Here is a 27,297-nt window from a genome sequence, read left to right on the forward strand (position 1 = left end):
AGATGAGTAAGCTTTGACATTAATTGAGGAACATCTCCAGTGTCTCTGGATGTCAGAACCGTTACACACAGAGCTGGGAGATGCTGAAATCCAAAGTCATGATATGAAGTAATGTTCAGTCACCGTCACTAATGTATGGTTTTATTTTCTACACTGAACAAGACTGCAGTGAGCCTCACTGATGCCGTTCCGAAACAATCCTTTGTTGGTCCTTGATTGCTTTGGACTGATGTTGTGTGAGTAAATCCAACAGAACACTGGATATAAAATATGCAGCGTGCGGTGTGTGTAGTTTGTTTGAAGTTGAAAGTGAAGCACGTTCCTGTAAACAGTCATTACGCTCTATTCTTATACCGTTACCACCTGCATTCCAACACGGCATGAAACTGCAATATGTGCATCACAGGGTCATTAGTTCTACTCATTAGCAACCTAATAGGGCTTCTCTGCCCCCCAGAAAGGCCCCATTATTTGGAACTTTTCTGCACAATAAGAATATCACGTGTGGATTATAATGACTGTTGACTCATGCGTTCACACTGCTCCTTTAAAGGGACAAACTCAAGATGTTGGCTCTCTGATGTAATTCTGCAGATGTAGGGTGAGCTAACATTATAGGAACAGCACGTAGAATTGTCTGTCTTTACATCATTTGTACGTCTGTTTCTTCCGCTCTGAGTTGTGGCGGTTTGATCGCGGGGCCGTGTGGTGTCGCTCCGCCAGAGTCATTACGACTAATGAGACGGGGCGACAGACAGGGCACCTCATAATGTGTCCTAATAAAATCCCTCCGTCGTTACCGCGATGCAGACCTCGTGTCACAAAAATTACAAAAAGGTCAAGTCGTGTACGGCTGACAAATATGGGGAACGTTTGCAAGTTTGATTTCAGCCTTTAAGGAAACATCGGCTACACTTCCCGTACAACGCTGTGTGATTGTCCCGCCGCAAAATGGGAAGCAGCAGAGACATGATTTCTAGCTACATTACATTAGTCTCTGGTGTATTTCAATAAGAATCGCTTCCCGGGGCGTTCCTTTCTATCACCTTTTTAAGCTGAACTACAGAGTTGAATAATAGATCATGTTCTGCTTCCCCCTCAAAGAAGTTAATTCCCCTCATGGTGCCGTTGTTTCAGCATTTATCTGTCACAGACTCCAGTGCTTATCATAGAAAATACCAATTATTATGTGTTTCTCCTCGCCGTATCCCTCCCATTGTCCTGGAAAGCTCTCCTGTGCTGCAGGGCTGCAGTGTTGGAGCTGATGCAAACTTGGATATCTTTATTTTGTATTTGTAGTCGACATATTCACAGCACACCTGTCATCACTGCTGCACTAATAAGGACACGGTGAAGAGAGAGAAATATGCAGCACATTTCTCCAGCCAAACACATTCAATAAGAAGGGACTTTGTGTCCATGTGCTTTCTGTGGCATCTCCTATTTATTCGGCTGTCAACTGCCTGCGAGTGGAAGGGACTGAAAAATTGTTAATGCTAATGGCCAACCACGGGCCACGCGGTTCTGCATGTCCTTTGTTGTGTTAAATTGCGAAATATTGCGTGCGGTTTAAATGCGGCAGAATGTATGGCCGGTTATGCTGTTCAAACCACAACAGCACCCAACCGAGAGCATCCCAGCTGCATGATAATAAGCCTTCTGTCTCCCAGCACTCGGGTTTTCTTGTGCGTGCGAGAGTCCTTCGGTGCGGGGCAGAGCCAGGATCACTGGCCTTTTGTTAGGAACTGGTTAAAGCTGCTGTGTTGCAGGCCTCCCCTCCTCCACCTCTCAGCCAAGATTTCCACTTATTACGCGCACACACTTATCTCTCAGATCGTTGACAGACTTTTGAGAATTTCCAACTAGAAATATAGCTAAAAGGCACACGGGAGTCGTTCCCTGTGTAAATCTGTATGCAAACGAGCGCCTCTTCTCTCCTCTTCAGAACCCAGTAGTCCCTTTTTAAGTGGTCTTAATGCATATGCTCTTTCATAAACTGTGCAATCTCCAAGATAGCTGAAACCTCCAGAAGCTTTAAGGAAATGGTAACCAGCACTGATTATTAAGGGCCAAGTAGGGAGCAGCTCAGCAAGTATCCCTCGCTGGAAACATTTTAGTGCCTCTTAATGCACTAACATTAGCACCTCGGTACATTTGTACGTCTTGTTCAGAGGCGCCGACATCTGCTCTTTCCTGTTTTCTCTAATCTAGTTATGAAACCTGCATGTCACAGAAATCTGATGGGATGCTGTAAAACCGGGGTTTGTGTCTGATCTGGTGCTTAAAATCTGCTGATGCTAGAAATAGGGCTTAACCACACCCCCACTGCACTGGTTCAGTCAGGTTACTGGTGATCAGAGCAGGATTACTCCCTGTTGTATGAAAACAGGGCAACCATTCCACATCATACATGGTGTCCTTACCGGGCACTGGAGCTCCATCCATGTCCAGAGTTCTGAAAAGTAGAATTAAAGAAATATATTATCCAAATACCCCCAGAGACAAAGAAAAATGGGACCGCGTCGTGCAGCGAATGTCAATGATTCACATTAGTATTAATGCATTTTGTGAATCAAATAAAATGCTAAAATGCACCGCCGAAATTGTTGTGGCGCAGTTCATTAAGCACATCGTCGGATGAGCGTCAGATCACGGCCTATTAAGCCGCTGCTTGATTGGCAAGTTGTGAAATTAGAAGCTCATTCTGCATTTACATTTTTGTATAATTTGGAGACCTTAAAAACTGACGTCCTTGCTGAGGCTGGATGTAAACAGCTACGAAGCTGCAGCCTCATGGCGGTCATGAGCGTCTAGACAAGAGCTGATTATGTCTGGTTAAGCTACGCGGCTGAGCTTCGCCCCGTTCATGGTCAACAGCGGTTTTGCTCTTAAACCTGTTATTTTATCTTTCTCTCTCTTCTCTACTTGATTCGTTCTTTTTTTTTTTGAAAGGGAAGGATGTGAAACAGTCAGAATAACCACAACCGACTCCAAAAAAGTTCTGCCCTTGAGGATGGTTACAGTGTGAAAAATACCCAATTTTGATATTTATTTTCGCAACTTAAGTTTATAAAAATAGAAAATAAGCAAGCAAGCTGTAGGTGTTATTTTTTTTTTTTCTTATGATGACAGGTTTCACTGCTTCCTACCAAACTTTATACTGAAGTTATGTAATCCCCCCACACTAAATTATAATTAATACAGAAAGTATCCACTAGAGAGTTCACGGTCCAATGCAAATCTGCTTGGCATGAAAACGCTATGGGAGCCACTGCTCTAGATAAATGGATCCCTTTGAGTATACCGTTTGTTTGAAGACTAATGATGATGATAGTGTGGTGATACCAACAGGGAAAGTGTCTCTCTGCATGGCTTCACCTTGAGGAAGCTAAGAAAACACAGTTTAGTAGAGATTACATGGTTCGGATGTGAGCTTTTCATCACTATGTTTCCCCCTGAGACACTCGGTAGTTTGTTTGTGTCCAGAACTCGTGTCCAAATATTCAAGAAGATGCATCAGTATGCTTCTGCTGAATATTCCTGCACAACAACTGTTTATTTTTTTTCCTTCTAAAAAGGTAATTTTTTTCAGTATTTCACTATATTTCTCAGTCCTCACTCGGCTGTGTCTCACTGAAAGGGACCTCAGGTGGTGCTGTTGTCCTGACAACCAATAAGGGGAGCATCACAGTCAGACGGCTGGATAATCTGAGAGAGAGAGAGAGAGAGAGAGAGAGAGAGAGAGAGAGAGAGAGAGAGGAGGTGGAGGGGGGAGCGATTTTCCCAGACTCTGAGCAGAAGCCTGCCTCTCTCCATCGCCGCTGCTGGCTGTGCCGTCCCTTTACGCAGAGAGTATTACGCATCACTGGACTATAGAGCGAGGACCCGCACGCTGTTTGTGCCCAAAAGTATTTCAGGAACCATTCGTCACCCATCCATCCCGGACTGCTTTGGACCTAAACACACCCCGCGTTTTTTTTTTTTACCAGAAGTCTGGACAACTACTCTTCTTTCCTTCCTCCCCTTTTCACCCGTGGATCTATCGCTCCCGAAACGCGCGCTCCTCGTGCTTTAAAATGCAAGTCGGACGCAAGTCGTGTTGGAGGCAATTGCAGGCTTCTTTTTTCAGACTGCTGTGTCTTATCCCCACAGGATTCCCCGTCCGGAGTGTGGATATGCAGCGGGCCACCGACAACATCACGATCCGCCAGGGCGACACGGCGATCATAAGGTAAGACTCATTCTCCAACTTTGCTCTCCTCCCGTCTCCCTCCGGATGCACAGCAGCGTCCTCTCCTCTCCTCTCCGGGAGCGAGCAGCTGCGTGCCGAGGGGCGCGGAGCCAAAGGTGACCATCGTGTGGACTGTTGTTGGGAACGATCCTGTGTGCTGGTCGGTGCGTTTTAATGGGAAATGTTTGGATGTGAGTTGATCTGCTTTGCAACTTTTATCTCGCCAGCCAGCGCTGACCAAATCCCCACAGTGTGTCAACAACGTCCCTGCAGGGAGTTTAGGCTCCATCATGTCAGTTGTTGAAGGAGCTCTCACGCCTTCCTTCACATGACGCACAGAGCTCCGCCGCGACGCACACCGAGATATGAACTTAATTCAAGAACCTCCTGATGAGACGAAGTGCGTCACGGTGTCCGGAGACGGTGTTTGTGTGCGTCTTCAGCACGCAGATCAGAGGCTGCTGCGAGCAGAGCTGGAGAAAGAGAAAAGGAGATGTGTGTAGCCCTGTTTTGATCTTAGAAATCACAGATTGGTGAAGATTAAGTGCAGGGGACGAGAAGGTGAGGCGACCTCAGGTGATCATTTGATTCAGAATCTCTGCGTTTGCGTCGCTGCTTGGAGAATTTAAAGCTGCATCCTCCAAATCCGGTTCAGTCTTTTACCTTGAGTCCGTTTTTGCGCCCACAGTCCCACTTAATCAGCTCCTAGACGATGCAAGCTGTCAGCTCGGTGCTATTGTGATGCTGCTGTGCAGATGTCAGCGACCACGTGACTCCAGCCATGTGTTTGTGACAGGCTGTAAATGCAAGGGGATTTAGATTGGCTGTTTTTTTGGTTTTTTGTAAACAAGGAGCTTTGACTCCCCCCTCCTCGCTTTATCCCCCCTCAAACCCACCCACCTCTGAAATGGGATGTACTGTACTGTTGGGAAATCCACTGGTATAATAGGCTGCACACAACACACTCGATGCCATTGATTTCTCTCCCTCTCTCCCTCTTCCTCTGTTTCATGCTGTATTTACAGTGCATCACACAGTCTTGCCCTAATGAGTGCGAGAATATAAAATGCAATTATGGCAAAGACTTTTAACACAGCCTCGCACTACAAAACCCCAGGGAAAAAGTTGCACAACCACGTTTCCCCACATGTGCCCTGAGCTGGCAAACACACACACACCCCTGCACACACACACACACACACACACACACATATGCACAAAACAAATCCCTCTAATGGATTCCTTTTTTGCAAACAGGTGCCATCCATTCAGGTATCTGCTGATCAAATTAGGCAATTGACTACTGTTGAACTCACCGGAGGTCACGGCTATTTGTTTCACTTTCCAGATCCAATTGACTGTGTCTTAGCTATATTCAGCCATTTAGTCACCCAGTCAGTCCGTTTCCTTTAAAGGTGACGGCTGGCTTCACACTCAGCCGGAACCCAATTAGACTTGCCTCTCCAAGAAGTCACTCGCATCCCAAGTCCACTATTTTACCATCATCGCTGATGAACAACGTCTGAATAATCATCTGCGGCGATCACTCAGCGAGTGTCATAATTAATTTGATGCTTCTAATGCGTCACGTTGGGACTGATGATCAGTCTTATTTATTATCAGTCAGACAGCGATAAACTGCAGCTCAGACCCCCGTGGCTCTGTGGAAAAACGCAGCCATTTTTCACACCCAGTTTCCACCTGACAAACAGGAAAGGGAAAAAAAAAAAAGCAAAACATTCAGCTCTAACATGCAAGAAGTTTGAGCAGAGGTGAGAGGCCGGCGGCTAGTAATTTGTGGAGCTACGCTGCGTATCCTTCTTTGTAAGCTGGGTTTTTGTGAAGGCTGAGGGGCTGCGGTGACCTGCGGGCGTAATAAGGCCGGCGCTCCTTCGGCGGGGCCTGTGGCTGCAGTCGTGACATTCACGGCACAAGAAGGGGGGAAGCGGGAGTCGGGAACAGCGTGTGGCCAAACAGCCGCTGTGACAGAACACACAGCAGCAGGCCTCGCTGCCGAAACCAGAGAGGAAATGTATTTTTATCGGGAGCCGAGAAGTGTGTCATGCTGAATAAATAGGCAAAGCAGAGTCTTTCTCATGCTTAAAACTTCACCATTTGCAGCACCGTTGACTCACAGGGAAGCCCCGTTTGTTTAAGCTTCACAACAGCCCGTTCATTCATGCCATGATTTAAATCAGAGCTGTGGTCATGTGTAATTAATACATTTAAAAGATGCATCGGAGACCACAGCAGACATACTGCAGAACTGTGTCAGGCTGAATTATTAACCAAACATTTAAATTTCTAGATCCATATAAATATCTGCCGACGCTTTGTTGTGACAGCGAACGCACCGCCTCCCCAGCATGTTGTGACACAGCGCTTTGGTCACAGCGTCTCGTTCCTCCTCAGACTTCATCAAAAGTGAGCAGAAGCTAAATATTGACAGATATCTCCACCAACTGTTGGCGCCTGTAGGGAGCAGCAGTGAATCCACATTGATTTCCACTGGCTCGTCTTCTGTCTTACAGGACTGAAACTCAGTCGCCTGTTCTCCTTTAAGTCAGCGTCACATGTGAAGATTAAGCAACTGTGAGCCTCTGAACCCCATCAAGGGGTTAATCTGAGCGAGATTATTCTGTTAAAGACAGTCGCTACGCTCGCCGGCTCAAATAAACGTCTTCACACCATTAGTTGTGGTGTGACGTGACTTAAAGGTCATCTGATGTCCGCTAGATTGTGGGATTAAACACTCGTAACCGTGTCAGTGGGAAGGTTTCGTAACGCGGTGTCTTCGGATCCCTTGTTGATCTTGTGTAACGTGCTTTTCTCAGAAGTGCGTACACGTAAGCGAGCTGCATCCCAAGTTTTCTGCTGTTTTAATGATCTGGCGGTTCTGTGTTGAGTTCAAAGATTACCGACTATCTGGGTCTTACACTTGTCCCAGAGCTGTCTTCATGCTCTAAAGGGGGGCTTTTTTGAACATTTGTATCTGCTTGAAGTGACATTTGCCCCTGGAAAGCATGAACATAAGTCCCGGCATATTAAATCTAGGCCTGTGTCCCAGCAGTCGTGTTTCAGACCTATAAGATTTAGGTCACTGAAAAACACCCCATATTTCAGAGCCCTTTTTCACGGTGACTTAGCCTGTTTTTTTTTTTTTACAAGGATGATGCCAACAAGTGAAATCGCGCCCTTCTCATCCTCGGCAAGACGTAATATGAATCCGAGGAGAAGAAAAAGAAAAGTTTCTTCACATTTCTTGAAGCCATTTCTGTGTCACAATAGTTTACTTTTTAATTGCTTTTTTTTAGTCCGTCTTTCCGCCGTGGCCTTAAGGGGGAGGTTGCAATGTCAGGCGAAGCTCTGATAATTGACAATTGCTTATTAAAGCATTGATGACACAGACTGTGATTGCTCTCCTCTGGGTCAATTATCTGTGCTTTGACAATACTCTCTGCTTCGCCTGTTACTTTCAGGGAAGATGATTCTGCACTTGCGCTTGGCCCCAAAGGATCGTCGTCATAACTTACACCAGAACTCTCTGCCTTTAATTTGAGTCGGAGTCTGGCGGATATTATGTATGTGAAATCTGCTCGAGGCTGTAACTCCACACAAGACATGATGTTAGTCTAAGTCGAGCTCTGTTGCGCTTCACAATGCTGCAGAATAGAGACTATAGTTATTTTCACTTGCATTATTAAAGCTTCAACTATTGAACTCTGATGGCTGATGCATTAGTCACACTACAAGGAGCTGCACTTTCCAACATGGAAACAAAGACTTTTCAGATGAAGCAAACCGGTTGACGTCTCCTCCGTAACCCCCAGTGAGGAAAGCTGATGTACTTTATATATATTTCCACAATGCCAAGTGGCATTAGTCCTGCACGAGTGGGAAAACACGACAATACGTCTCCTCCAGAGCAGTAAAAACAAAAGTAAAGGGAATCTTTGAAATCGTAATTTCAATTTTAACTACAAGTATCACTCTTTAGAACAAAAATTTCTACTCCAAATTTGCATTTCTAATCATGTGATTGTGGCGGGACGTTTGTAGAATAATTTTGAAAAACTGATTCCAAAACTATGATGGCTGCATGAATTCAATCGTGTTGGTACTGATCAACGTTCCCCATCATAACGAAAAGATCTCCTGAGAACTTCAGTAGAGCTCAACAGAACTTGTGTTTCATCCAAGAGGCTTCCATGGATATGAAAGGCTGATGTGACACCCCAGATGAATACTATCACCTCCTACTGACATGCTAACGGCGCCTCGGTGAGCCAGGATTCCCGCGCTTCGAGGTGTAAATGGTTGTGAAACTACTGGATCAGGGACGGCTCCAGATGTGGTGAACGTTTTTCAGGACTGCATTATAAGCACCTGATAAATGTTGTTGTTGTTGAGCTCCTCCTCTCTCTTTCTTTTTTTTGTTTTTTCTAAGTGTCACCACCGTTACCATCACAAGCCTTCCCTGACGCAGCTGTTTCACTATCATTCACACCTCCAGGCCCATGAGTCTTGGATGAGAGCTCAAGACCCAAAATCAGAAGTCCGGTTGCTTTCTTGCTCAGTGGACAACCGTGACAGGCTGCCTGAGAATCTACACAGACTGCCAATTATCTCACTCTGTCTCTGACTGAGAGGACACTTCTGCACCTGCTGCTCAGCACCGTGCTGAGTCTGAGCCCAGCGTCCAGCACGTTTGATAAATGTGAACGTTGTGTACCGTAGCCGGACACATCGCGGCGATGCGTGCCAGCTTGGAGGAGGCCGAGATCAAGTTCACTCTGGCGTAAAAGCGACGCATGTCTGTCCCACATGAAGGACATGTAGAGCTGATGAGAATAACATATCTCGTCTCTCTGTGACTTTTTCCGATACAAAAGCGTCTCTCTGCGCTGCCTGCCTCTGCACAAACCTGCGTGTGGATGCATAACTCAGCACTTGCGTGACAGATGAGGTTTGACGACAGGCCAGCGCCCTCCTCGTCCCCAAACAAAAGCAGCAGCAGCATGAAGCAGCGCTCCGTCTGCACCGGCTGGATTCTGTGCACAATCTCACTGCGTGTTGAGGGGATGATGACATAACCAGAATCGAGTGCAGAAACATTAATTTGAACGTTCCCCGGGTGTTGGAACGGGGTCAATCACACTTGGACACGGTGCAGATTAATTGCACCTAATCTGGAGTTGCCCTGATTCTTTGCACCTCATATCGCAGACAGGTGTTGACACGTATTTTAAATTTGTAAAATGCATTCAATTTGTCCTTTACCGAGAAAAAAAAAAAAAAAAAGAACTTACTTAGCCCATTTCAACTTAACAAATTAAAGCGCTCAGGAACCTTTTAAGTCCTGGCTCTATTGTAGTTATCGGCCCTAAAAGGTTCCTTCTATTGATTTTACTATACAGGCAAATATTCAGCAAATTATCCCCAAGAATTATGTTTGACAATTAAGCAGTGCAAACTTTACACATTTAGTGCAAATGCAGGAAGTTATTTGGCCTTTATGCAGAGTGAGGGTGTAAAGGGGGAGATGGATGGACGGGCGTGTGTCCCGTTAAACAATTAATCACTTCCTTTAACTGGGACGGCGATGAGCTGTCTGACCTTAACCGCACTGCACTTCTCATCATGTAATATATTATTCATTCTAATCATTAAAAACTTATTATAGAACATTTTCCTTTAAATCATTTGCTATAACAGGGATTTTCCAAATTGTCTGTTATCAGCGTCAGACAACAGAGCTGACGTGATTGAGTGCTCACTGAATAACATCTAATTAAAAAAAAAAACAGCTGGAAGAGAAACAACAGCAGGAAGTAAGAGGAAAAGAGGCTAAAATGAACTGGCTCCATCCATCCATTGTCTCTACACCTTAATCCTCACTAGAGGGGCTGGAGTCTATCCCAGCTGACTCAGGGTGAAGGCAGGTTCACCTGGACAGGTAACCAGTCTATCACAGGGCTACACTTAGAGACAGACAACCAAGCACACTCACATTCACACCTACGGACAATTTAGAATCACCAATTAACCTCAGCATGTTTCTGGACCTTGTGGGAGGAAGCTGGAGAACTAAGAGAGAAAGATCCTGGGTGTCCTCACTGGGATGCAAAACGGCGACGGCGCTAACCACTGATCCACCTTGCAGCCCCTCTATCACAAAAAAAACAACCGAGTTAAGTTGATATAAACCACCTGCATGCATTTAGTGATTCGTTCCTCCACAATCCCATAAAACGTTCCAGTAATCAACATGTCTCCGACGTTAAATCATGATGAAGATGCAACACAGATATTAATTTTCACAGACGGTGAAACTTTGGCAGCACAGTCCAGGCTGCACTCCAAGTGGAGGCAGGAAAATGTAGGAAAAACAGATCAATTTCTGGATTTCCGGGCAGAGGGCAACAGTGCAACATAATTTGGGATGTCCAGCCCCCAGGGGGTCTCTGCATCTCTCTCTACAGCTCACCACATCAGAGTGCTGCTTTTTTGTTCTTTCTTTTTTTTTTTTTTAAACAGTTTAGAGCCTCCCGAGGCATCTCAGTCCCTCTATCTCTTCATCTCCCTCTCCTTTCTTCTCTCTCTACTGGCACTGAATCGTCCAGCTGTGCTGTCTTTACTTCATTCACAGAGCGTGAAGTCAGAGCAGACAAACAGGAAGAGCTAGTTTCTATACGGGGAGGTTAAAGGAGAACCGATGTAAAGGGGAAGGATGACGGCCAAAGAGCGCTCACCAAGAGACAAGCCGAGGGGAGAGCGAGGAGGATGGTGGCTGGGTTTAGTGTGGGAGGGAGGAAGGAGGGCAGGGACACAGTATTAGTACAATCAGCACAATAATCCCTTCTGTTCCAGCCCGGGCCGACGGAGGATTTTCAAATCAATTTCATTTTCACTCATGACGCTACAGTGGGAGAGCTGAGTGGCTGCCAGTTGGGTCATTATCGCCCTGTCCCCATTTAGCCTGGGCCCGGCCAGAGGTGAAGGGGGACGCTTTGGGGCGCAGGGACGCGGGTTTGGGTTGATTTTTGGCCAGTTCTGTTAAGTTTTATAAAGTCTTTTGGAACGCCTCTGCGTCGCCACAAGTTCCCGAGGCTTTCATCTTGGTCACCAGAATCTGAATAATGGGCTGCAGGACCAGTGTGAAGTCTTTTGATGGGGCAGATGAACAGAGTTCTGACGGCGGCGTCTGAAGCCCACAGTCCAGTCCGGTTCAGCGGGCTGCCGGGCCGCTCTGTTTCCAGCCTGCAGTTTGATGTTTGCTGGTCCATCCTCAGAAAACATACCAGGACACTCCGAGCGCTCTATTATGTGCTTTCAGCGTGTTTTTGTGAATAACTCAACCAGGGAATCCAGAACTGAAATGTTTTTTGATACAACTGAATATTAAAGCAGCGCTTCTCCCTAAAAGCAATTCCACTCCATTTCCCTCTTTACCTCGGCTTTTGTTGGGCAGGCCAGACTGTCTCTAAGTGCATATTTAAACTACTCAGCAATTTCTCACAGCCTCTGGCTACCTATAGGCGATGGCAGTCCAAGTGGAGTGGAAGAGTATTTTTATTGCTCTCAGAAAACCTCAAAATGTCAGAGAGCTACAGAGCTGCGGTAGATATATTAAAAGATGGCACAGACTCAAAGGGTATGTTTCAACTAATTACTATACGTTCCCACGTAGTGCGCCGTGCGGTAGCAACACCTTGTTCATGCCTTTAACACTTTATGATTATATCCTGTGTGCACCTCAGCTTTGTTACTGCAGCAGCACTTTCATCCCTCCAAAGCCCAGTGACATTATTTTTATGCCGATATGAAACAGCACAACTGCTTAACAAGCAAAAGTTCTTCACTGGAAGTTGAAATTGTGACTGCCATTAACCAGCCACTCTGCTGCAGTTTAGCTTTTATATAAGAGTTGAAAGAACAAAACAGGACTTTGAATTAAACTTTCAACATTTCAAAAGCAGCCCTGATGCGAAATGGGCCAAACGAATGGAGTGAATGAGCCGAGTTCAGCTGCAGAAGCAGGTTAAATACATTTAAATCTTCCCATCAGTCGGGGTGAATTCAAATTAAAGCTGAAACATGTGGGTTTGAGCTGTGATGACTCGCGTCCCTGCAGCTGTAAATCCACATGGCTTTAAAGCAGATTAGAGGGCTGCTGTAAGTATAGTCCAGGATGAGCACACTCATTGTTTACCTCCTGTTTCTTCCCCCAAATCAGCAGAAAAAATCTGCTTACTGCCCCACTGACACGTTCCATGCAGGCCGAGCACACATGCTTTACGTCATCGGTGAAGCAAAGTGTGACGTCTGTTTAAATTACAAGTTTGTTCGCGATTAATTTCACTGGAGCATGGGTGGATGGAGGGTCTCGCTGTGCAGCCAGACTGCTTTGCTGAGTAAGTATGAAAAAAAAGCTGCAAGTCTGGATAAGAGGAACATGATGTGTGTGTCTGCACAGGCAGCTCCCAGCGCCACATCCGTCAGCGTCGTACCACATGTACTGGAATACGTTCAGAGTCTCTATCTGCTGTGAGAGAACGTTTCCCGTGACATGATTTGGACTTTCACGTGTTTGTTATTTGCATTGCGTGTCTTTTTAGGCCACTGCGGCGGTGTTGGGCTGAGTCGGCAGGTTAATTGTTATTTTTAATCATCCCTGTTTGTGCCGTTTGTACGACTCAAACATTACCTGTACCGGTTTGTTTTATTAAGTGTGTAATTACATGGATTTATAATTGACTATCTAGTTCATGCAGCGGTTTGTTGTTTTCCGACAAAGAAGTCCTGATAATTAAAAAAACAGGTGATTTCATAGCAACATTTTATATTCGGACACAAACAGGCATCAGAGCTATGCAGGCTTGTTATTGTGTTAGCAGGACTCAGATAAACTGTCAGATGCACCTGTCAGGTGTGTAAGTATGCTTTTTTTTAAAAAAAACAACCCTATGCAATGCTTTTAGTGTAACCTGATGGTGGCGCTGTTACATCCCTGTTACAGCTCCTACACCCAGACACACCGACACAGAAGTGTGTCCTGTTGGCTTGTTGTCACGGTGGGATGACGGCGCCACAGCTGGGCGACAGGTTTATTAAAACGCTCTCTTTGATTCTGAGGACAGCAGCTCAACAAGTGAAGAAGCGACTAATGATGAGAAGTCACTGATTAAACCCTATAAGATGTTTTTCCATTGAAATAATCCCTGTCTGACTTAAAATGAATTTAACTATTAACACTGTTGCGTCCCCTAAAATGTGCAAATCTCTCTCCTCTCACCACTCAGTGCAGCTCTAGCACACCAGCTCGCCTACAACTCTGCCCAAACTAAATACAGCCCGACATGTTGGAACTGCGCTAGCTAGTGCTGTAGAATAATAATTTAAAAAATCACGGTATGGACATGTCAGCAAGGAAAAGAAATGCCTTCATCTGTACTGGAGGCGTCTTTACAAGCACAACCAGAGCGTTAAAATGAACTAAACTCATCATAGCACGTGTCAGATGATAAACTCTGAACAGAACAGTCCAAAATCCATCCCATTAACGCTCCCTGGAAGCCGGAAGATCTCACAGGCCCTCCGGGGAAACGTTGCCCATCAGCTGCTGAGGCCACAGCTGGAGAGAAGGAAGGAGGAGGGCCTCCACGAGCTGATCTGCAAGTCTGCAAAAAAAAAAAAGTCTGAGCTTCATCAGGTGAAAAGCTGCCACAGGAATGCAGGAGATGCCTGGTGTGTCCATCTGTGCTTTATAACACACCGGTGGAGGAGTGCACGTGTTGCGTAATCATCAGTAACCACCAGCATGTGCCAGTGATTAGTGACTGCAGTGCTGACTTCATTTGGGTTTGGTAGGTGGCAGCGTGCTGCAGCAGGCTACATGCTGGGTAAGATGGTTTAAACATGAAACCCTGAATGCACCACAAGGCTGTTTAATGAAGTTACACATGTAGGGCCTTGATGCTCCTCACAGAAGAGGCGAATTAAAGACTGAATAAGTAGTAAAAATGACACTAGTGTGGTGGTGAAGTTTAGAGGATGGATTTAATTATCTCCCAGTCTGAGGACAGAAGCTGCTCCACTCGTGGATGTTTCTGTATCCTGACAGCTGGGTGGGTATTGTTTATCCTTTGGCTCCGTGCAGACACCTCGTCACCTCGCTGATATTACCGAGGCTCGCTGGATGGGTACAGATGATGTTCTGGATGATTTAATCTGCACCTTCCCATACCAGTTTGTGACACTTTCTGCCGCTTCTCTCTGAAAGTTACCAAGAATTTGGCTCAGGAGTTTATAAGTCTCCTCATGGGCTGCATGGTGGCTCGGTGGTTAGCACCGTCGCCTCGCAGCTAGAAGGTCGCCGGTTCACGTCCCGGTGAGGACATCCGGGATCTCCATGTTCTCCCCGTGCAGCGTGGGTTCTCTCCGGGTTCTCCGGCTTCCTCCCACACAGTCCAAAAACATGTTGAGGTTAATTGGTGATTCTAAATCGTCCGTAGGTGTGAATGTGAGTGTGCTTGATTGTCTGTCTCTAAGTGTAGCCCTGTGATAGACTGGTTACCTGTCCAGGTGAACCTGCCTTCACCCTGAGTCAGCTGGGATAGACTCCAGCCCCCCACCACCCTAGTGAGGATGAAGGTGCAGAGATGATGGATGGATGGATGGATGGATAGATGAAGTGCACATGTTCCTGAGCTTTCCTCACCAGGTTGGAGATGTGTGATGGCGTCTGTGACTTTAATTCCCAGCTACCTAAAACCGTTCAGCTGCTCCACCTCAGATACGCTGATAGAGAGAGGAGGGTTGATTTCCTCCAGATATAAGCTTTCATCGTTGTTTGTAGTCTGACCGATGATGATGATGATGATGATGATGGTGGTGGCTTCATCACATCAGAGGTCTTTGCGTATCAGGGAATGCAGTCATGGGTGTACAACGTGAGGACAGACGCCACTCAGACTGTTGATTTCCACGACACGTAATTAGAGAAAAACTTTCTAAATACTGTCTTAGTACCAGAACTAACTGCTTTATGGTGATCCCCAACAATTAGCACCACTGCTAGCTGAGTTTCAGCCCAAAAACGAGAACCATCGTCACAATGCCACTACTTGCTTTGCCATAAAAACATCTGTAAAAGATTAAGCTATAAAACAAAATCCTCAATCACAAATATATGCGACACCATCGTGCTCGTCACGTGGACATTTTTGTAGCAGCTATTAAAAGGGCATCAGTGATGTGCTAAACGTGAGCCTGTTCATCACAGTCGCTCATACAGATTAAAACTTGCAGTAGTTCATGAATTGTATTGCCTCGGATATTGTCTGACAGTGTTTAGTTTTCTAATACACAGAAGCAAACGCTTAACTCCAAATTAAACCGGTGTGAAATAGCTGTTTGTTCATTTTAGCCAAACACTAATGCATCGTAACACTTTGATGAAGTGCATATCTGCTTTTGTGACGGTATATTCCTTAACTACAAGCTTTATTAATCACTATAAGGTCACATAATTTCTCTAAATGCCAAGTGCAGGCAGTGGTATTAATGATAAATGTTGTTTGCATAATAGCATTACGATGGTTTAAAACTGAAAAATCGAATGTTGCTGCTCGTCCCGAAGCAGAGTCTAATTTCACAGTGAGGCGTTTATTATCTCCAGGAAGACTGTGAAAGTAGAGCAGCAAACTCTTGGATGGGTGCTTAATTATGATATCTTAAGTAATGTGGGTTTTTTTTTTTTCTTCTCCAAAATTTTAAAAGGCAAGATGAAGTATGATGCCATTAGAAGAAAAAATGAGTTGCTCTTAGGTTTGTTAAGATTAATTCCATCAGTGCAAATTACTTTGGAAGCAAACAGCGAGCGAGGGAAGATGGCCAAGTTCTGGAGATGGCAGCAACTTCTAAAAAAAAAAAAAAACCCCATCCTGTTTAAACAGCTTATTTACTACATCATTGTGCGCGTTATTCATGAACATCGCAGCGCCTCCATCTCCGTCCGCCGCCGCTGCTCTTTGAAGCTCCATTTTTATGTTCAAACACCAGCTCGATAATTCCGAAGATAAATTTAAACCGACATCATGAAAGTAGCCTTTGTTATTTGTATCTTTGTGTTTCGCATATTCATAGTTTCGCACTGGAAATAAAACCAGTGGATGGTTGCGTTCACCCCGGGGGGAGCTGTGCGGTTGCGTTTCAAAGGCTCTAAATGGCCTTAATGGCAACATGTTTTGATCTGCTTTATCCTACTGAGTTTTGCTTTCCATTTCAAAAGAGAAAAGGCCACAGTGGTGAAGGTGTGGGAGATTAATTAGACGTTCTCTCCTGAGCATTTGGCATTTGAGGAAATGGGGATGACTCCGTGGCCTACATGTTCTACGTTCCCCTCTGATTTGAGCCGCGTAAATGTGTCAGATGTACGGATGTTTAGCCGAGGCACGTTTTCGCTGCGTGTCGTCGGATTGAGCATCAACAAGAGGAGAATGAGAGAAAGAATCCAGCATGGCAGTTACCATTAATTAGTACTTTTCAATCCAACCCTCTACCCAGTGGAACAGCATTGTTTTTAATTACTGGAACCTCACTTTTGTCTCTGCGTGCTATGCAATTACCTCCAATTAAATCAGGTCCCCAAGTGAGCAGTTCAGGTATTGATTCTGTTAGACCCTCATTCATAAACCTTCCCTCTACCTGTTTCTTTTTTTTTTTTTTAAACATACCATTGACCCTCAACAAAGCCTTCTTGTCAGCTGCCACCTATGGGCTTGTAGAGCGCCCGGTCTGACCCAGGAGTACATCGCAGGCTTGACTAATTCATTATTACCTGATGTTCGGCACTTAAACTACATTAGCCAAAGCGCTGCGGCGCACTCACATTTAAAAGGCTGTTTGCATACAAAGGCCCTCTCATCACCTGAGGACAAGGGGTGGCATTTGCCGGCATCTGCCTGGCTGCACAGCAATGAAAGAGGGGACTATGAAAGCAAAGTGGCTGCTTGGTAACCTATGTGCTCTCATTTCATAGTTAGAATCTGCAAAATACAGCGGAGGCAACTGTGCATTTTTGCAAAACTACATGAGATGTAACATAAAACCAATGCTTTAGATCTGCAGGATTTGATCCAAACACCTGCTGCAAGCGTAGAAACACTACAAGCCAGTTAAACACCAAAGTACGCGGCTGTATCATCTCATCCTTTGTCTTACTTACGTGCGGATAATCAAGCTTTGGAACTGCAGTGTCCATAATTAGGGAGGTACACCGTTGTCATGGACTGCACTAGAAGAGGACGTTCATTAAACGTTCTCAGTGAACATTTCATTTGCAACGAGAACACGAGCATCAGTCATGCAGGTTCAAGAGACCTCAGCGCCTCGGCTTGGCGATAATGTTTCACTACGAATAACCGGCCGGACGTTAAATGTGCGTTTGCTCCGGTTTGACTTTTACAGGTTCAGGAGTCGTCGGTGTGTTAGGTTCAGTCCTCTATTAGCACCGGATCAGACCTCGGCTAATGGACCACCATTAGGACTGAACAATGAGGCTCTCCAGCATTTATTTCCAGAGAGGACACCAATATAGTTAACAGTAATGGTGAGTCCAGTTAGACCGGCAGCAGGCTGTAATAAATGAGGAGCAACTGTTGGAAGCTCAAAGCGTCCTCTTGTGACTTTAAGGCAGCAGAGTTTACACAGTAAACCAGCATTTTTTTTTAAAAACAGAAAGTTGCTGCTATGTGACAGGGATGTGGGGCTGGGGAGGGATGGGTGAAATGTTCTGCTGGAAAAAATAAAAACAAAAATAACAAAACCAAGTCAGAGCAGCTCATTAACCCTCTGAACTCCAAGCAGTCTGTGGGCGGTTTGTGCTCCTGCTGCATTCACTCGCTGTTGGCTCATTTTTCACTGCAACACAGCGTCCTGCACCTCTATGGAAACAGCACAGCCACGGCCAGGAGCAGAGAGAGCTTTAAAAATGTCCTCTGTCGCAGTTTAACCAAGTTTAAATATGAGTAATCGCGTAAAAGTTGACTTTCTTTGATTGCTTGTTTCACAGAAATTGATCAAATCTGATAAAGCAGGTGTAATAAATACTGAAATGGTGACTCCACGTACTGTACACGTTTTACAGCTCATGTTTCTGATTTGTTTCCATTCTTGTTTTATTATCTGCTCTGTGTAAACGCAGCCTGCAGAACAGTCCCTTAAGTGTTGTCTGGAGACCGCTGCAGCTGAGTCACTCTCGGCTTCATGGCTGGTACAGAATCTTGTTAGTGCAAAATTTTTTGGACTTTTTAAATGGAATAAAGTGATTTTGATTTGATTCTAAGCCTGGATTCAGTTTAACTTTCTGATGTGATCACAGGTGTGTAGTTCAAGGACCGTGGGAAGTTGAAAATAAACCAACCGCTTTTGCAAGTTTCTGATTTTTCTTACGCCAGCCGGTTTTGGAGTTCAGAGGGTTACAGACAAAATGAAGTCATGAATGTGGCCTTATTAACGGATCAGAATTCAGAATTGTTAACCGTAAACATGAGCTGCTTCATTTCACACTGTGGGAAGTGAACATTGTGTTGTACAGCAGCGGTCTTCAACCTTTTTTGCACCACGGACCGGTTTTAAGCAAGAAATGTTTCTACAGACCGGTCATTGCACACCTAACAAATAATAAACATAAATAAATAAAAGTACTTTTTATTGCTTAACATGTTTACTTTTTCTCTGTCTCAGTATCGAGTCTCTCCCACTTTCCAAAGCAGCTCTCCTGAGACGTTTGTTGTTGACTGACGGCTTCGTTTAGCAGCCGGGCATAAAAACTGACAGTCAAGTGCGGGAAAAAAACACAAACGGAAGTGACGGGAAGACGAGCTAGTCATGTTTCAAAATAAAACACCCTGCAGACTCCGCTGGAAATAAAAATAAACCAATAAAACTTTTTTATTCAATCTATGCGGCCTGGTACCAAATGACCCACGGCCCGGTACCGGTCCGTGGCCCGGTGGTTGGGGACCGCTGTTGTAAAGCATTCATCGGGTCATTGCCCTGCGACTGGAGACCTCGAGCCTCTGGGCAACTCGCATTAGACAGCTGGATAAAAGGTTGAATTGATCAGTTTCAACTGCTCTTATGAATCGACAGCCAATCGAAGTCATCCCCGGTTATAAGAAAGAAACTTTTTTTTTTAGCATTAATTTATGTAGCTACGACGCATTTCAAGATTTATTCAAACCCGACTTTATCTTCAAGTATATACGTCTGAAAGAAACCAAAGAGAAATCGTTCTGAGTTGGTTTTCAAGGTCATAGCGCCGTGTTTTTGTCTTTCTTTATGTTCCATCCTTTGACTCCATTCTGCCTGGTTGTGCATGAACGCCAGCGTCTTCGTATCACTCGCTTTTCTAACATCCCATTCTGACCTCTCCTCTCTGTTCAATGTGCAATCTGTGCACTTAAATTCCTCAAAAGTTCATTAAAGTTGTGTTAAGTTCTCAATTTGCTTAACAGCCACAGCCCCCCGAACGCAGGCGTTTGCAAACATTTGCATCGCATGGCTTCGCCTCACAAGGCTGAAGGACACGACGCAATGTGGTGTGCCTGAAGTAAACGTTGTACCCTAAGACTAGGAACAGGTGGCCAAGTACAAATACACAAGCCCTTGGAGAGACGGCAGTAACAGTCCTCAAACAGAGAGGAAACAAAGGGAGGAAACCGCTCAGCCTATTTAACCACGGCTTGGCTCAGAGGCTTAGAAGCCATTTCTTAAAAAAAAATAATGTCTGTTTTATTTCTTCGGGGCATTTCCATTCAGTTTTTATACTCCTGCAACACGGGCTGTCAAAAATAAATCACATACAGGAGCCGACGCTGTTGTGTGATGTGTTTGGTACGTTTGGAGGGAAGCAAGCAGCAAGTTTCTGTGTTCAGGCTCCTATTTATAGGCGTCATTATGGTGGCTGTACACACCTACAGCATGTCTGAGAGTGTGTGTCCATTCTCTAGCATGTGTGTGTTTTCCAGTTAAAAAGGATTAGAAACCACTAGTTACCCATTCAGCTGAGGAAGAATACACCCAAAAAATAAAGGCAGTGGGACACACTCCGCCGACAGTTGGCCGTATTGTATTATTTAAGGAAAGCGGGTTCTTGGTTTCGATTATCTGGCTTCTTAATCAATATTGACATAACACATAAAAGATATTTTAAAAAATCTGCATCACTAAAGATCTGGCTTCCTCTGGTGTGTGTGTAGAGGTGTGAGATGTGCCTCAGTAAACTCAGCCTGACTCAATTCTAGAATATTGATATTTGTCTTTTGTCATTATTGTTATTATTATGCAGCTTCACATTACAGTTTTGATTTTGTTGCATAATTTAGCACCAATGCCCTGATATGCTTTATAATGCACCCGATTTGAAGACTTCCTTGATCCTTAACATTTTTTTTTTCCTCTCTCGCATCTCTTTGAAGAAGCACCACAGGCTACAGACAACACCTGACGCTCACACATGATCGGACTTTTAAACTGTAGTTACTTAATCTACAGCCCAAAGCAACTCTCTCTCTCCTCCCCTGGTGGGAACCATGTCCTATGGATTATATAAATCATGCACTATACTGTCTGCATAATGGATAAAGTCTCATTAAGGAAGTTGTCGATCCAAATTAAACTTTTGAAAACTTTCTGTGGATTGATTTGTATCCAGCAGCTGCACTGACCGGCCAGAAGCCTGTTGGGTGAGAGTCGCTCATGGGGCCAAATCCACTCATTTAGACCGGTTTACACATGATTCTGCATCGATTTCTGAATTAATCCCAGATTATCGCAGCCCATGAGCCATACAATCTATTATACACAAATTAAATCTCGCAGTGTGTTGCGTGCCCTCTGCGCTGACACATGAAAATGATTTCTAATTTGACAGCGCTGTTGGCAGGAAGACGTCATCATTTGTCCGTGGCTATCGAAGCCGTTTCACACGACTGTTAATGATGTAAAAATCTGTTTAATGATGTGAGACCGCTGTTGTTAAAACATCTTGAGAGGTTTGAGCAGTCGTTGTGGTTTGGGTTAAAATCATAGACTGTGTAAAAGATGGACGTAGCTACCGTGACGTCACCCGTTGGTTTCTGCACTGAGAAAATGAAGCCAGGGTTTTGCTACTTCCTGGTTGACATCTTGGATTTTTGGAGCCAGTGAAAATCGTGGGAGGGGGGCGGAGCCATAGGAGCAGCGATTGGTCAGACGGATTGAGAGGCGGGCCCTCTCTGCCCGCCCACATTTACCGCCTTCTGCTCGCTTCATCTGAATCGTCGCTGCCGACTGTCAATCAAGCCAGCCACGCCCCTTGCCCCGCAAAATGTTGACGATTTTTTTAAAAATTCAGTATTGATTTATTTTCAGATTGACCACCTGACCTCTGGACTTGACCATGAAAACGAATAAGAAAAAAATCCTGAGCTGTAGGAATGCAGTATTTCATGATCTGTGATCACTTCTTTTCCAATTCCAGTCTATGGGAGCCAGGGCTTTGTGGAGCCAGCAGCTAGTGGACGTAGTGATATTGCAGGTTTTTGACACTTCCGGGTTGGCTTCATTTTTCAGGGCCGGTTGCTACGTCCATCTTTTATACAGTCTATGGTTAAAATGAGCACTTCGTTAAGGTTATGGGACCGTTGTGTTAATATAGATAAAGATATAGAATCATGGAGCTCATGCTTTTGAAAATGTAAAAAACAATGTTGGAAAAAAGCATAAATCTATGTTAAAGTGGATTTTTGTCAACTCGTCCATCCACCCCTACCTCCTCCCTCACCTCGCTCCTCCTCTGCTCCATTCATATTCACCACAGCAGCAGGAGAAGCTCCATCACTTCAACATAAACCAATACTTTGGGCCATTTGCTGCACTGACTGATGCCATTTTTCATGAAAGCACAGTGATAAAAAAAAAAAAAAAAAAAAAAACACTCAGGGAAAAGTTACGAGACCGCATTTAAATTTATCGTCAACTATATCAATGCACTGGTGTGTTTCTGATGTTATTAATCGTTTGTTCGAGACTCTCTGGTTCCTACAAGACCAGAACTACAGGAAGAAGAAAGGATCCGAGGCTGTCACACTATAACAGGTTTTCTGTTGCGATACACTCTGCAGCTGAGCTCGTCCAAGTGTTAGACACAAATCCCCTCTATTTTTATTCAGATTCGACCGAGGCCCGTATTCTCTAAAGACTTCTGCCAAAGTGACAACACAGGGAAGGTATGCTATTCAGCGACTGTACACAGCGAGTGGAAAGTGCTCCGAAGAGAGCCTGTCATCGCCCCGCATAATAAAACCGAGCAGCATGCAAATCTCCTCATTTTGCCGACATAGTGTTTGAAGATGAGGCCGTGCAGGGCACCAACTTCCCCCAAATTATTATAGATGTTCCTCAAGGTGTCACGGAGACATTGTGCGGAGAGTTCAGCGGCGTAGAATGGCTGCTGCCAGGCAAATAAAGAGGAGGTCTTTTTCTTTTTAATCCTGGAACACCCCCAAATGCAAATGGTGGCACGAGGGTGGATTAGCCCTGACGAGAAGGCACACCTTTTGTGCTCACCGTGGGTGATAAATGGGGCTGTGTTCTGTAATCTCGGCTCACACAGCTGAGTCACAGAATATTTAAAAATATGCAGAGTATATGCAGTCCTCCTATGCGGCGCTTGTCTTGGTGAGTCCCTCCATCTTTTTGTCATCCGCTATTAGGTGTCCAGCATCATGTTTGTACAACAGCACTCTTGGTTTTTCTGTCTTGACTGTCGGCGTTCTCAGAACCGGCCCTGCAGTTCCCCGCTGTGCTCTCTGCTTGATGCACACTTTCCTTCTACGTGTTTGCGATTCGTTATCCGTCTTCCTTTCTCTCTGTTTGTTTTGATGTCCTACTTATCTCAAAGTGATGCTGTCCCTAAAACCGTAAGTCTGTCACGGTCGTGTAAAAGGCGTCGTGATATTTTGGATAATCAACTTCGATTCCTGCTTTTGCTTTATCTTTACCTGACTGAAGAGGTTTGAGCACGACTGAGCTGCCTCATTCTGGGAGTGTTTCACAGGGCAGGACAACATAGATGCCAGCTGCCTGTTTTATTCTCTGTTTCTTTCAGAGTGAGCAAAGTGCTTTCCCTCGGGTACTCTCTCTTTGCTCTTTGTCCTGGGCTTACAGTAGCAGTTATGGCCCGTTGCACCATATCTATGTCACTTCTCAGACACATTCTGAAGAGGCTGGATATGAGGAAACCATTAAAGTGGGACTCTCCAGAATTATGTCACACGGCGGTGTTGCAAAGACGGTGATGAAAAGTTGAAGATGCGACCCAGAAGTTCCTGGAGTTCCTACAGCGTTCTCCCAGGACGCGCTCTGTCATGCATTTATCATAAGCAACCTCTGACAGAAACTTTTTTTTTTTGCTATTCTTTAATGCCAAGACAGTGAAGAAAGCTCCTATAGGGCTTGAGAATAATGGTGCCATCTCTGGCTGTATCCTGGGGGTATAAGCTAGACCTACCTACCAGTCGTAAGTTCTCCGCTGCCTCGCTGGCGGGTCAACACTACGGCACTTCCCGAGACTTCACCGCTGTGTACATGACAAAGTAAAGGACACTGGATGAAGCATGCGATGGAGACGATAATGACAGTAGCAGTGGGTACGGCGATGATGAAAATAATGATCGTATGCATGAGTAGGAGGCCTGGCGCTGATGCTAATAAGTTGTCATCCCAGAGAATATTCACATTTTTATTATGGTAATGAACTTTTCCAATTATCATTAGCAGCGGGATGCTGTCATTAATGTCATTTTTGATTGAGTATGTTGTATTTACAGCTTCTTCTTCTTCTTTTTTTTTTTTGTTGGTGCTGTACTTGTACTTGCTTAAAACGCCGCTATCCATCACCGGCAGGTTTACTGATGAGACCTGTTTCAGCAGCAAGGTAGAATGAAAGGCAGAAACCAACTCCCCCGTTCAGGGATGTCACCCAAAACCTTCATAATAACCACGACAATAATGCATTTATCAACAGTTATTTTGCAAATAAACCAACATAAAGTGTCTTAGTAAGCGGTTTTTAGCCACCACATGCTGCAACACCAACTTTAACACTCCGTACCAGAGGGAGGGAGCTTCATTCTTCATTGGTGAACGCTGTCTGACACGCATCAGTCCAGAAGCTCCCATTGTTTTTCACTTGGGTTGAGATCTAGTGGTTGTCCTTCATCATTTTTATTCTCGTCAAACCACTTAGCGAGCCTTCATGTCCCCATGAATTGGCACGTTGTCGTCCTGGACGGGACCCCTCCCATCAGGATGAAGGTGATCATTCAGAATAACGTTGTATTGATGCATCGACACGGCGGAAACGTCCTCCGCCGTCCCACCTTTTTGCTGCATTTAAATGAACATCAATCCAGTTTGTTCTCCGGCTCTCTCCTGGGCGCAGTGTCTTTTGCAGAAGTAACATGGGGTGTAATTACCTTGGCTGTACAGTATAGTGGATGTCCAGCTCAGCACTATTCTGCAGCGCGGTGTACAAATCAAAACAGAGGAAAAACTTTTGTGGCTTTGTTTCTAAAAATTCTGCCCCGTTAAAACAACCAATGAACGTCGCAGTCTATTCTAATTTCCACGTTTTCCAAGAATACGCCGGTCGCTGTGGCAACACTGGCGGGATTCTGGTTCTGCAGGGAAACTAAATGATGGTATGCGATGTCGAGCTTAATAAAAGTCCTTTATTTATTTTTTTAAACAAATGCTCTGTAAACCCTCAGTGATTCCTTCCTTCAAAATGTCAGCGCTCTGCATTGTTTGGCTTATGTAAGCGTCGTGCCACGAAGACAGCCAAACGCCTCACACTGTGCTTGCACAATACTTTATTGACAGTCAGGCTTAAATATAACAGTGGAGAGTCTTCTCATTTAGCATGATAGCATGCCACAATCGAACAACTTGGATTTTCTCATGCGGGCTGCTGGATAAAAAAAAAAAAAATCTTTTGAGCAAACTCTTCTATCTCGGGGAAGTCTATTGATTCCATGAGTCTAAAAGCAGTTTGACATGGTGCAAGATCTACAGCTCCCATCCCGCCTGACTTATCTCTGATGCAGGGCTGGTTAATCCGGCATATGGAGCGCAGTGAGCGGAGTGATAAATGTTGTGTTTGTATGCTGTGAGGAGAAACAGAGGGAGAGATCACAGGATACAAGAAACAAGACACACTATCACAGCCGAGACAAAAGAGGCAGAACCTGAGGGACATGTTTCTGAGCGCGAGCCTGCTGCTTCTGATGGTACCGCTGAATACGAGGTGCTTGTGTGTGCGACTGGGCCTGCTGCACTGTCAGACCTGGTGTTTGTGGGAGTTGGTTCATGTCTGGGTTTTTTTTATTTTTTATCAGGCGTAAATAAATGTATGATGGTTTAGAAACTTGTAGAGTGTGTTTGGTGTGAATAGAGGTTTAGCGTCACAATAACGTAACGTTCGGGGCTTAAGCTTGTTTGTCGGCGACACTGAAACACAATGCAAAATCCAATTAGCTACAGGGAAGAGTTAGCGAGAGGCATGTCGATGCAGGGGGAAGAACCGGCCCCTTTGTTGCCAAAATCCGCCAGGTGCCTCGGTTCGGTCGCAGGAACCGAAGCTCCCACACCCACCGAACGCAGCGATTCTGAAAACATAATGTACACACTTAACCTTTGTTCCACTCGGTTACAGGAAACAAAGAGACACGATGCCAGATTTTGTCTATGACACACAATCTGGCACTTGAAAGGAAATCAGCCTCATATGATTTGGCAAAGAGAGAGCGATGAGAGGCAGAGTGAGGAGAGACGTGGAGAGGGAGAGAAGAAAGAGATTGATCACCGAGTGGGTGGAAATGTCAGTGTGCTCCGGGCGATGCATTTTCTACATGTGGAAGCCGCCATTTGTGTTCATTTTCACACTCCTGTCTGATGCTTTTTCAGACCTCACCTGGCAAACACCTCCAGCGTCTCTCTCTCTCTCTCTTTATGTTTCCGTCCCTCCCTCTGCTATAAATTCACTGTAAGCACCGAGTTTTGTTTGTTTGCTGCTCATTTCTGTCACTCACAAATGCATGCAGCAGAAAAAATTCCCACGTGGCCTCATTTCACCTTTTACTGGTGCGCCTGTTGTTTTGTGTATAAGAAATAATTTGCCCACGTTTTTAAGCAAACACAAACCGGCGTGATTAAGGCCCTTCAGTGGTAAAACACACACATACATAATACATAATACAGCACATGACATTTATCTCTAGTCGTAGCATGACAGTAATTCTTTGGAACATCATTTTTTTTTTTAACTATTGGTCCCTTTCGTTCATCCCCCTGCATTCTATTTGCTTCCTCCTCTTGTCTCCCTGCTCCTTTCCAATTTTCTCCCCTCTGCTTCCTCCAGAGGAAGCGAGCGCTTCTCCTTAATTGACTGGTTTTGTCAAACTCCCATATCCACCATTCAAGGACAGGGCTGGGAGAAGAAATGTGTGTGTGTGTGCGCAAATGACTCAGTGTGTTCATTGTTGTTACCCCATGTGTGTGTGTGTGTGTGTGTGTGCACTTCCTCTATGTTTGTGTGTACTCGAGGCACATTGCCGTGCTTTGCCCCATCATCTAAGCCTCCGCCAGGCGCGTTAGCTCGCCCACCCAGGAAAGCCAGGATTTACAGTGAAGGCCATAATTATAATCAATCATAAAGCAAAGCCACTTCTGAGGCGTGCAGGAATTTCAGCCTGCAACGCCCCGCCGCTGAGCAGCATGGGAGGCCGCCAATTAAGACCCCCTCGGTTCAGCACTCACTACGCTCAGCTCGGGCACATCGTTAAGGCGGGGGGGGCGATCCTCTGGACTTAAGCCAGCAGTCACCCAACAGGTACACGAATGTGAGGCAGCAAACACAGCTGGAAGCGTGGCATTTATTCTCTGCAGGCTTGTTTGCTGAGAGTATACAGTCGTCCTCAGATGTATTCCTACCCTCCCATTAAAGAAGGAAAAAAAAA

At 45.1% G+C, this 27,297-nt stretch overlaps 1 protein-coding gene across 2 annotated transcripts in view; it reads left to right on the forward strand.

Moving 5' to 3' along the window:
- The window catches only part of lsamp (limbic system associated membrane protein), a 523,212-nt gene that overhangs the window by 300,051 nt on the left and 195,864 nt on the right, over nt 1–27,297 (forward strand). Inside the window, exon 2 of one of the 2 annotated variants that reach the window (XM_008299969.1) lies at nt 4,153–4,231. In XM_008299969.1, coding sequence (XP_008298191.1) covers nt 4,153–4,231 — 79 coding nt within the window. Of the gene's footprint in view, nt 1–3,819; nt 4,232–27,297 lie in introns of those variants that run through there. The other variant, XM_008299966.1, reaches the window with a different exon arrangement.

This window comes from Stegastes partitus, unplaced genomic scaffold, assembly GCF_000690725.1.
Source record: "Stegastes partitus isolate 25-593 unplaced genomic scaffold, Stegastes_partitus-1.0.2 Scaffold32, whole genome shotgun sequence".
NCBI classification, from domain to species: Eukaryota; Metazoa; Chordata; class Actinopteri; family Pomacentridae; genus Stegastes; species Stegastes partitus.